General features: G+C 35.9%; 1 protein-coding gene across 1 annotated transcript; it reads right to left on the bottom strand.

Annotated features, from left to right (window-relative positions):
* Positions 1-7,102: 7,102 nt before the first annotated feature.
* Positions 7,103-9,558, bottom strand: LOC138444113 (olfactory receptor 4K15-like). The gene is given in 3 exon segments (XM_069597442.1): positions 7,103-7,140; positions 8,651-9,254; positions 9,256-9,558. Coding segments are annotated over 3 exon segments (945 nt in total).
* Positions 9,559-12,509: the final 2,951 nt, after the last annotated feature.

The following is a 12,509-nucleotide window of genomic DNA, read 5'->3' as shown; positions in this document are numbered from 1 at the left end:
TGATAGCAGTAAATATGTTGGCAATTACAGAAATTTGTAGAGACTTCTAGAAATCAAAATCAATAAAACTTCACTAAAGGTCACATAAAGAAGACTGAATCCTGACCTACATTCCAGCCGCATATCCTTGGGAAATGTGACCTTCCAACTTAGCCTCCAGAGATATGAATGGAATTAATCAAATAGTTAAAACATTGATATCCAGGAGGAACTCAAAACATTCCAGATATAATTTTTTCATGTAAGCCTTCTTTTTCTGATCAGAAAAAATTTTAGTCAGAAATAGTAATCAAATGCACTCCAAATTTTTTTGGAAGCACAATCAATTATAGTTATTGCCATGAAATTTAGATTCTGTACAGTTCCTGAATTTTCTGGAAATTAAATCAGTTTCTCAAAATAATGCTTAGAAAAATTTTAGACTTCTTCCTTCTTTTCCTACTCTCCTTAATTTTAAAGTACATATTAATTTTTCCCTCCTCAGAGATATGTATGATCTTCATATAATTGAATCAGACATTTTATCCTATAACAATATAATAGGTTTAACCATATTAATGGAGCTTCTCCGATGACTCAAGCGATAAATAACCTGCTGGCCAATGTAGGAGACATGGGGTTGATCCCTATATTAGGAAGAGCCCCTGAAAAGGAAATGGCAACCCACTCCAGTATTCTTGCCTGGAAAATCCCATGGACAGAGGAGCCTGAAGGGCTACAGTCCATAGGGTTGCCAAGACTTGGACATCACAGCATACACGAATAAAAACATTCGTGATAATATTCTCAAACACAGGCATCATATAGGAAAGTAAAAGTGAAAGTTAAAGTCACTCCAGTACACTTTTCTTTCCACAATTAAGTACATAGCAAGTGATTCTTCCTTTCATTAGTTATTTATATCTAATAACTATATCTGCTAAGTCACTTCAGTTGTTTCTGACTCTGTGCGACCCCATAGACGGCAGCCCGCCAGGCTCCCCGTCCCTGGGATTCTCCAGGCAAGAACACTGGAGTGGGTTGCCATTTCCTTCTCCAATGCATGAAAGTGAAAAGAGAAAGTGAAGTCGCTCAGTCGTGTCCGACTCTTAGCGACCCCATGGACTGCAGCCCACCAGGCTCCTGCGTCCATGGATTTTCCAGGCAAGAATGCTGGAGTGGGGTGCCATAGCTATAAATATATTTTATATCTACTAATATTTTCTTGACTTGAATAAGCAAACCATTCTAAATTATAGGCTTTAAAATAGCCTGAAAGGCACATCAAGAAAAGACATCCAAAGGTAGCATATGCTATAGACAGAGCATTAGCCTAGGATAAAATCTTTTCTACTTCTTTCCCACTATCTTACCAAACTTTAGGCAAATCACACAACCTTTCAGGTACTCAGTTTCTCTTTGAAAAAAGGAGGCAGATGAGCACTATTCTTATTCAACCATAATAGCCTATGATTCTCTGGCATTTGAAAATATCCCCAGAGAGCAAATTGCTTAAATGTAAAAAAAGATGTAACTGGTTACACTGATGGAAACATGTATGGTTAAAAAAAAGGAAAGGTAAAATCATGGTGGTTTCATCAAAGAAATTTAGGCATCAATTACTCTGCAGGGTCAGGTATTCAGACATTTGTTAATAGATAAAATGAGCACAGAACCTAAGAAAAGAAGGCAGAGAAAAATTGCTTTCTCTGCTCTTCTGACTGAATCAAGAGTCTAGGGCAGCACAACTCCCTCCTTGTGCTATGCATGCCTTGGAGTATCTACATTTAGCAAGTGAAACAAAATTTTGCAGAAGCCTTTACATAAAGATCAAAATAGAGACTCCAAGTCTTCTAAGACTTCACTCTAACCATTTACGCTCTGAAACATTATAGACCTCAGCATACAGATAAAAGGAAAGCCTTTGCAATGGTTAGAAACTAAATGGGGATTTGACATTAGGAGATTGTAGTAATGAATGACAAGAGATATGTATGCTGAACGTAATAGATACTCAGAGAGAAGCTTTGGGGAGAGGGACAAGGGCAGGGATGGGAGTTGAAGAGAGAAGAAAGCCCAAGGTTTTATAAGGTTACACAAGGAAGTGTTATCATGCATTATCTATTGTACAGATTGTCTTATCTCTAAAAAATTTCCTGAAACCTCCCAATTTCATATAATATCCATCTCCCCAATAGAATTGTCAGTTGCTTTTCAAAACAAAAGAAGTAACTAGAATATCCTGTCCACATTGACTTTACTATTAATACAAGTGTTACAGACCAGGTCAATATAATATTTTGCATTTTTTTTAGTAATTTAGATAGGCACATATTAGTATGGATAAATAATTAGCTAAATAATAGATAAATAATTAGTATGGATAAATAAATTAGCTCAGAAAATAAGACTAGATAATCTCCAAGGCTATTTTCATTTCTCAAATTAGAAATGTAGAGGCAGTTATGTAATGGGAACATGTGAATTTCAGAAAAATCACTCAAATTTCTCAGAATTTCCTTAAAAAGTCCAGCAGCATTTTAGTTAATGACTTATGTATTTTCTCACTGCCAATAAATCTCAGGCATAAAAATATTTTCAGACTGCAAAGCCATCATAAAATAAATTTTCCCTCCTGGTTTTATGTGAAGTTTGATACTTAGGGAATTAATCTTACATTAACATCTTTCTCTAGAAAGTATCAATAGAACTCTGAGAACATAGGTATGCGTAATTCTTCTTGTCCATAATGTATCTTATAAAACTTACTTTCCTGTAAGATTAAAAACAAAATTAAATAAAGAACAGCAATTCCTGTCTTCATTCTAGGCAAATTTTGATAGGCAGTAAATACAGACTTAAGTGAAGTCGCTCAGTCGTGTCCGATTCTTTGTGACCTCATGGACTGTAGCCCACCAGGCTACTAGTGGCTAAATATCCTTTCAATAGAAAGCATGAAAGGAGCAAAGAAGGCATAGATAATGGTTATAATATACTTCCCTCAATTCGTCAAATTTTAATCCTATTCCTATCAGGGCTATCCCTAAAGCCAGTGCAGTAGGAGAGTCTGTGTTATATGCAGAGAGAAAAGAACAGAAATTTGCTTTTTCTAAATGGAGTTTCCAGTTTGAGACAACAGTGACTTTCTTTTTCTGAATTCTAGTTGTCAATTTTGCATCTAGAAAACAGCTTTCTATTTCTTTCTCTATTCCAAGGAAATCTGTTCAAAATGTATTTATGATACTTACACATTCTAATAACTCTCCCAGTCCTTGTTTCTCTGACTCTTCTAAATTTCCAATAACCTGTGAATTTTCATGTCAAATGCATTTTCAATAGACTCTTGACATGATTTTAAATTGGTCTCTGCACTGAAGTGTGCTAAGCCTCTCAGGTTCTGTGCCAAGGTACTGCAAGCTCTGCTCCTCTTTCAACCATAAAATTTCAGTATCCTAAGATAAGACATTTTATATTACCAGGATGCCAGGAAACTGATCTCATTGGAGAAGTGAAATATCACCCTTTATAAAACTGTGAAGTCATCCTGCAGTGGAAATAATTATATTTTACATAATAATTTTAACAAGCTGAAAGAAAAAAAACTTCAACTAAGTGGTACATATGAAAGCAAAATATTGTTTGATTATCACTGAGACTCCTAGTGAGTAATCTTTTTGACCCCCAAATTTCTATCATTAGAGACATCATACAGTTTTATAAATGATCACCAACTTTTGGGAAGGTTTTCTCCACTCACAAGGAGCTCACTACTTTGCAAGCCAGTTTAGTTTGTTGTTATAATGTTCAACTACCACCTGTAGTTGAAGAAATCTCCTCCTTCAACATATTTGTTCTTCAAATATTTGCAGATGCTTTCGTTTTTTCTCCATGACAAATCTTCTATCTCCTGGACAAATACACCTGTAGTCTATTAGACCATAGTTTAGATATTTCACATGTGTTACATCCCTGACTGTCCTCAGAGATTCTGCTGTAATTTATAACCGGTCATTTTTAAAGAACGGAAGATGGGATTCTGTACCATTCAGCAAACTCAGTTTTCTGTTTACTCTAGTAAAATTTTACATGTACGAGGATACATGCACAACGCCGTTTGTTAAAATATTTTCAAATAAGAGGGTAATCTAAGTATTTATAAATGGGGAAATGAAAAAAAATTATAATATTTTAACACAGTGGCATACTACCAACAGTTAAAATTGAATTTTATATATGAACATTAAGAAGTTTAAAAATGAAATGATCATTTTCAAATGATCACATTTTCATCACAATTTAAGTGATCACATTTTCACAGGTTTAAATTATTATGGACAATAAATGTTCCAAAACATCCAGGGAAGTGATAAATGCCAAATTCCAAGTAGTATTTGAATGGAAGATAAGAGGAATAGGAAGTGAGCTGAAACTTGTTTCAACTGGATCAGTGATATTACATATACTTTTAAAGATCTGAGGCAGCTATGGTACAATACCAACATTTGATATTTATGGGAGGAAAGGTAAATGTGTTTAAAATTTCTTCCCTATTCTTTTCTTTATGTTTTTATTGTTTTACATTAAAAAGGGCCTCATACTGTTCTGTATGTTACAAGTCTGGTGGATAAATTACTTTATATATTTTTCAAAACTCATAGACATGTAAACAAGTGTTTAATTTTAGTAGAAAACATAAACAAATAAGCAAACAAGCAAAACATCAACCAGGTTGTAAAGGCATCCCTGTTAGAATTCAAAATCTGAAAAACAGCTCTAACTATGTTAGAAATGTATTATATAATTGCACTGAAGGAGGAAGGGAGAAAAGGAACCACCCTACATAACTGGAGCATTCCAATTTTAACCTGTAAGTTTAAAGATAAAAATAATTATATATTAACATTGTACTATAGTTGGTAAAGTTGTTTCTCAGGGAATATATATTAATAATTCTAAAACTGATTTGCATGTATGCTGAGGCTGAACAAATACATAAATATGGAGTGGAGTGACATTCAGCAAGATGATCAGGGTTAAGGTCCTCAGCTTGACTGGAAGCTTTTCTCTCTCAGGTATTTTGAATAGATTGTCTCACTATTTCATGGTCTGCAAAGTTTCTGCAGAGGAATCTGCAGACAGACTTATAAGAATTCCCTCTTATGTCTTCAGTATCTTTTCTCTTGCCATTCTCAAAATTCCCTGTCTTTAACTTTTGACAATTCGATTAAAATATGTGTTAGTGAAGATCTCTTGATGCTCAGCTTATTTGGGTTCTTTAGGTATTATGGAAATGGGTGTTCATTTTCCTCCTCATATTTGGGAAATTTTCTGTCATTATTTCTTTCAATAAATTTCCCTCTCCTTTCTTATATTACAAAGCTGTAGTAATCAAAACAATATGGTCCTGGGACATGTGGTTCATCAAAGGCTTCTAGGAACATCAGGCTCAGTTCCTATAGTGGTAACCTGATCATTAATTAACTTCTTATAGGTTTTCTTCTTCTACATCTTACTTTGATATGTTTTTGCAGTCTGCATTATTAACATGAGTTTGAGCAAGCTCTGGCAGTTGGTGATGGACAGGGAAACCTGGAATGCCTCAGTCCATAGGGTCGCAAGGAATCAGACATGACTGAGAGACTGAACTTACTAACATTATTTAGCTCCTCATGTTAACTATGCCATCTATTCTAGTTAACGCAGTGACTCCCCTTTTGTGGGCTGCTTGTCTACTAACATGAAAATACCAATGCGGTCAAGCAGTTGGCAAGGATTTGGCTCAGTGGAAATCATAGTGTATTTCTCATAAGTGTTGTTCTTCTGGCAATCAGAATCTTCAGTATAGCAAAGCCTGGAATTGCAGTGGCAAGAAGCAAAAACTTCATAAATAGGTCACTAAGAACGATGGAAAGAGGAACACTTTTATTTTTACTCTATACTTTTCAAAACTGTATATTATTTCCAGAATTCTGGGAGGTGGATCATAGAGGATCCTGCTGTGATTTATGTCTGAGAATGTTTTGCCTACGTTCTCCTCTAGGAGTTTTATAGTTTCTGGTCTTACATTTAGATCTTTAATCCATTTTGAGTTTATTTTTGTGTGCAGTGTTAGAAAGTGATCTAGTTTCATTCTTTTACAAGTGGTTGACCAGTTTTCCCAGCACCACTTGTTAAAGAGATTGTCTTTACTCCATTGTATATTCTTGCCTCCTTTGTCAAAGATAAGGTGTCCATATGTGTGTGGATTTATCTCTGGGCTTTCTATTTTGTTCCATTGATCTATATTTCTGTCTTTGTGCCAGTACCATACTGTTTTGATGACTGTGGCTTTGTAGTAGAGTCTGAAGTCAGGCAAGTTGATTCCTCCAGTTCCATTCTTCTTTCTCAAGATTGCTTTGGCAATTCAAGGTATAACGGACTTTTGGACTCAGAGGGAGAGGGAGAGGGTGGGATGATTTGGGAGAATGGCATTCTAACATGTATACTATCATGTAAGAATTGAACCGCCAGTCTATGTCTGATGCAGCATGCTTGGGGCTGGTGCATGGGGATGACCCAGAGAGATGTTATGGGGAGGGAGGTGGGAGGGGGGCTCATGTTTGGGAATGCATGTAAGAATTAAAGATTTTAAAATTAAAAAACTAAAAAAGAAAAACTGTATATTAAAAGTTGATAACACAGTGTTACAATTAACTGTTAGTTCAATGTATATAGGTTCCCTGGTGGCTCATTGGTAGAAAAAAAACTGCCTGCCAATGCAGGAGATATGGATTTGACCCCTGGGTTAGTAAGATCCCTTGGAGAAGGAAATGGCTACCCATTCAAGTCTTGCCTGGGAAATCCCACGGACAGAGGAGCCTCATGGGTTACAGTCCATGGGGTTGCTAAGAGTCAGACATGACAGCACTCAGCACTCAATGCATACGTCATATCTTAGAGTTCATTGTTTCCAAGTAGGTATAATCATAATGCTAGACTCTTTTCTGAGCATTTAATTGCATGTTCAATTGTTCTTTGAGCCTGGACTTCTTCAGGAAAATTGATCTCATGGTCCTGGGTCCATTGCCACAATATTTTTCAGAGTAAAATGTGTTCCACAGGTAATCTTTGTAGAATCCTAAATTCATATATCAGAGCCTTTCTGAGGCCTCAGATAGTGATCTTGGAAGAAGAACTACAAGCAGAGAGAGAAAATTCATATCTAGAGTAAAATTTTATTCCTGTAAAGACAAGTCACTACCACCTGTGTAGGAGGAGGTCTGATGTAATTTACTTGCCACCGATTGGCAAGTTCTCAATATCAATCTCTTCTACTTACAGGTAAAGTTTTAAGAGTTGTTGTAGTCAAAAAGCCTTAGTGAAAGGGAATCCAGTGCTTCAGGGTGTATGTTGGTTGCTTAGTTGTGTCTAACTCTTTGCAAACCCACAGAATGTAGCCTGCAAGGGTCCCCTGTCCGTGGAATATTCCAGGCAAGATTACTGGAGTGGGTAGACATTCCTGTCTCCAGGAAATCTTCCCAACCCAGGGATAGAACCCGGGTATCCTGCATTCCAGGGAGATTCTTTACTATCTGATCGATAGCCTAAATTCCAGCTGATTTATGTCCCCATTATGTAAGTACTGAAGGGATACAGAACCAAAGTGGGCTAACAGATTATCCTTTTCCAGGCCTTAACTGCCTTCTCTATGGAGAATGGTGTATAATGGACATTGATGTAAGAACAGTGAATGATAGAAATTGTGATTTTTTTTTTTAAATGGTAGGAAATCCTAGTCACATAGTCACTTGTTAACTCACGGTTAGGAACTCAATTCAGAATAAGTCCCAAGAGGGTCCTACAATCTGCTTTTCAAATGGTGGGTGGTGCTGAGTTGCAGAGTACAGAATTTTCCTCCAGAAGCCTTAGAGTTATCATTGCTGCTCATCTATTTGACCCTGCTAGTGAATCCCATAATGACCTTGTGTCTTGTGAATACTTCCATTTAATTGGAATTCATTGCCCAAATGACCCAAATGGCAAGGAAGTTTACAAGGAAAAATGGAGCTGGTAGAGGAACCCCTTGAAAACTAACAATCCAATGATAAGTCACCAAACAAATGACTCGGAACAGTATTCACAATATTCTCCTGTGATAGCAGCAGAGTGAACATAAAACAGCAAAACAGAAAGGACACATCACTATTCTTCAAATTTTGAAAGTTGTTTGAAACAGTGCATTGCCTTATTTATACACAGTAAAAATAATTCTGTTCGTTGTGGTATAAACAATACTTTTTCCACCCAAAGAAGGCCCGATGTATTTACACTTTATCAAGTTAAAGACGTTGTACCATTGACATCACAGTCAGTAGCTCTTTATCTTAAAACAAATTTAAATTCTAAAAATTAAGGAGGAAAGGAAGTCAAAAAGGTAAGTAAACATAATAGAAGGAAGAAAAGATGAAAATTGCCAAGGTTTGTTGTATTTTTCATTATTACCATTAACCTTTATTTCAACTTAATTAATGCTTCCCACTGGTTAAAATGATTGGTTTTAACATGACAGTGATTCCATTTGTAAATATCTAGAGACACAACTACAGTGTTAACAGTCCTGTGAATTTACTTTGTTTCCAGAAATACAATATTTCTTATGACTGCAGAACCTGGCCAGACTTCAGATAGCGACTTTTCAGTTTTGACATAGCTGCCTTCATTTCTTTATTCCTTAGAGTATAGATAACAGGGTTTAAAATAGGAGTAAAGATTGTGAAGAACACTGCAAGGACTTTGTCAACTGAATAACTGCTGAAGGGCCACACATAGATGAAGATGCATGGTCCAAGGAATAACAACACCACAGTGATATGAGCAGTCAACGTGGAGCGGGCCTTGGCCGTGCTGGCAGAGGAGTGGCTCCTAACTGTGATGAGTATCACAGTATAGGAGAGAACCAACAGGAGGAAGGAACTCAAAGAAAGAAAGCCACTGTCTGCAACTATTAGTAGGCTGACAACATAAGTGTCGATGCAGGCCAACTTAGTCACCAGAGGGAGGTCACAGAAAAAGCTATCCACTTGATTAGGCCCACAAAAAGGCAAGTTAACAGTAAATGCCAGCTGGCTAGTAGTATGGATCAAACCCACACACCAGGAGATGAGTACAAGAATAATACATACACGGCGGCTCATGATTGTCGTATAGTGAAGAGGTTTGCATATAGCCACATAACGATCATAAGCCATGGATACGAGAATCACCATCTCACTGCCAGTGAAAAGATGAACAAAAAAAAATCTGGGCCAGACAAGCATCAGAAGAAATAGTCTTGCATTCAACCAAAAAGTCTGCAATCATTTTGGGGGTAGCAAAGGAGGCAACACATATATCTATAAAAGAGAGGTTTGAGAGCAGAAAGTACATAGGGGTATGAAGGCGGGAATCTGAGGTCACAGTGAGGATAATGAGAAAATTGCCCAGCAGTATTGCTAGGTAGAGTAGTGGAAATATGAGAAACAAGAAAGGTTGGAGCTCCTGGGAATTAGAGAGTCCCAGCAACACAAATTCGGTCACCTGAGAATGATTTGTCTCATTCATTGACCTTTGAAAGGACTTCTCTTTTGTCACCTGAATGTGAGAGAAACAGATATCAATCAGTGAACTGAGCATGGGTTTGATTTCCCAGTTCTGCCTCATACCCTAGGATTCTAGTTTCTATTTATATTTGTATCTAAGTTTTCACATATCATCGAAGATCATATAGAGAGCATAACAACACTATTCAAGAAGGATGGAAGGGAGAGATGTTCAACCAACTGGCATATCCAATTACATAAACTTAATAAATGTAATAAACTAATTTAAAAATGAAATTGAATATCTGAAAATTTTTTGACATCACAGAAATCCAGTCTAAGAATCTACAGAGACTAAATCATTTTTCTGCAGTAAAGGGCATAAATTCTTTTTACACTGCTAACACAAAGGAAGACAATTTCACAGACTTAATGTTGACCAAGACAGTTAGATACAAAGAGGTATATATTGTGCTAACCATTTAAAATAAAGTTCGAAAATAGGTGAAACTAAACTCTAGGGTTGAAAAAGTTTTAATAATGATTATCCTTAAAGGGAAATTGGGGACAGAACGGATAAGAAGAGCCTTCTGAACTGCTGGTGATGTTCTGTTTCTTGATGTGGTTGATAGTTACATAGGAGTATTCACTTTGTGAAAATACATCAAGATATCTACTTCCGCTCCATGTGCTTATGAGTGTATGTGATATATGTTCAAAAAATTAAACAGGAGAAGAAAAGATGGCATTTTGTTATGTGAGAGAGCTCCTAGGAAGTCATTGCCTTCCTATGGAATTAAATCTTATCCCTTTCCCTATTGAGTTACAAATTATCTCAACTAAAACACAAAACTACAGCAAAACTTAAAGATCCAGAGTTTACTGTAAGTCTTCCTAGAGCTGTGATTCATCTCTTTATGCAGTTCTATCATATGAAAGAATATACTGTTAGTTCCTCCCAGGTATTCCCCAGAGATGTTAATCTTCTTTAAACTCAGACATTGGTGTTTGTAATGTAGACATATTATTGAATTATGATTGATATTTTATTTGATTTGGCAGGGCTTAAAATTATATTGTACAAGAGTATTCAGTAAGAAATTTGTATCATAGGAAAATTGTTTTTTCTTTTCTACTCAGTTATTTTATATTCTATTTTATCAGAACTTTCTCCCTTTTATGCTACTTTAACTTTAAAAAAACTTGGAAAAGTTGTGTGAGTAAATGTAATGAAGCATATGATTTTAAAGAACCTTTCTCTGGATCCAAATTAGGTCTTGGGAAAGAGTATCTTTTACTGATTTCTACTCATCTGCAATTTTTTAACTTAATGTCTTCTTAGATTATAATTTAAAATTGCCTAGCATCCTTTGAGTTTAACTGGAAGGTTTAGACATAAAGACAGGGTATATAATGAATAATTTCAACCCCCAAGAACCAAGTTCAGGGACTCACCTGTATATTTCAAATCTCTAATTCTCTAGAAAATCTACCAAAGAATTAATTCATATTTTATCCCAGGTTATATCAAACCATATGATCCCAGGCTGTATAAAAACCTAACTAGGAAAAGTTGAAGTCAGAACAGGTGGACAGTAAAATTACACATGGAAACAACTTTATATTAAGGAGCCACCACATTCTCTTCAGTGCCATTCTCCCCTCCTCATCATTTCTCGGGAGTTTCGTATCAGCAAGTCAACTCCAGGAACCCATCTTGATGTATCCTCCCTGGAAAACACCCTGACTCTTACACCCCTGACATGAATCCTGCACTGAATCCCTAGATACAGGGCAGAGCTTAATATCTAACAAAACCAGCAAATAAGGGTTCATATCTGCCCTATCAGAAAAAGCAAAGTCTTAAGCACAGGGAGCTTCCAAGGGAGATATTTTGGTGCTAGAACAGAAGGGGGCAGCAGGGGTCTTTGTGAGTAGAGAAGACATTCTGACATCTTTAGAATGAAATCTATTATGTGAGACAATCATCCTAAGAGTCACCCTCCCATTGAGTCTTTTGCATATGTGTATTCTTCACGGTCATTGGCTTCTTGGGGTTCCCAGGAAAAGAAAGGATATTGTTTTTCAGAGAGAATACTGGTAAAACTGATTCAATCAACATCTGAGCTTAGCACACAAGATCAAAGTGGTGAGCAAAAGAAACTAAATTAATTACTTTAAGTATAAATCCTTTACTTCTAATAAAGTTCATTCTTTTTTAGTTCATTTATTCTTTAAGTACATAACTGTCCATTTTCCCCAAGGCTCTGTGCCATGAGCTGGTAATAGATCACTTAGGTTTATAACCTGCCTCCCTGAAGCTCATTTATTAACATTTAGAATCCCTTTTTTCATGTAGAGAAGTTGATGAATCCTCATTTCCGTTCATTCCCTACAATATTCCTTTTTAGAGGAATTGGACTGTCTTTTTACATCAAATAAAACTACTGTACTAGTGGAAATATAAAGCTGTTAGAATAAAAACAAGTTGTCATTGGGCAGCTGTATGATACTGAATATTTAGTCTTTCAGGGTTCATTATCCTCAAATATCAGATGTTGAAAATGATGTTGCTCTCAAAGAGACACTGAAAATGTTTCTTAACCAATTACATCAGTGACACATCTTTAATCAATTGTAATGATTAAATATATGCAAATGTTCTGAATAATGTATTGTTTCAGACCAGAATAACTAATTATTACTATTTTCAGATTATTTTACTGCTCAAAGATGGTGTTATCTGTCTCATTTAAGAATGAGTTCCAGTTAGTAGATGTGTTCATATAAACACCAATTTTTCATTTCTTATAATAATTAAAGATAAATTAACATGTACATAAGATTTACTAGGTGACCCTCAGTCCCCTTCTATATGAAATTCTATCAAATAATTATTTCTCCAATACTTCTATCTCAGAACTTAATACTGGTAGATGAAGTGAAATAATTGAGTATAGTTTACAGAGGCCA

The sequence above is a fragment of the Ovis canadensis genome, chromosome 7 (genome assembly GCF_042477335.2).
Source record: "Ovis canadensis isolate MfBH-ARS-UI-01 breed Bighorn chromosome 7, ARS-UI_OviCan_v2, whole genome shotgun sequence".
NCBI classification, from domain to species: domain Eukaryota; kingdom Metazoa; phylum Chordata; class Mammalia; order Artiodactyla; family Bovidae; genus Ovis; species Ovis canadensis.
This window is presented reverse-complemented; position numbering and strand designations above follow the sequence as displayed.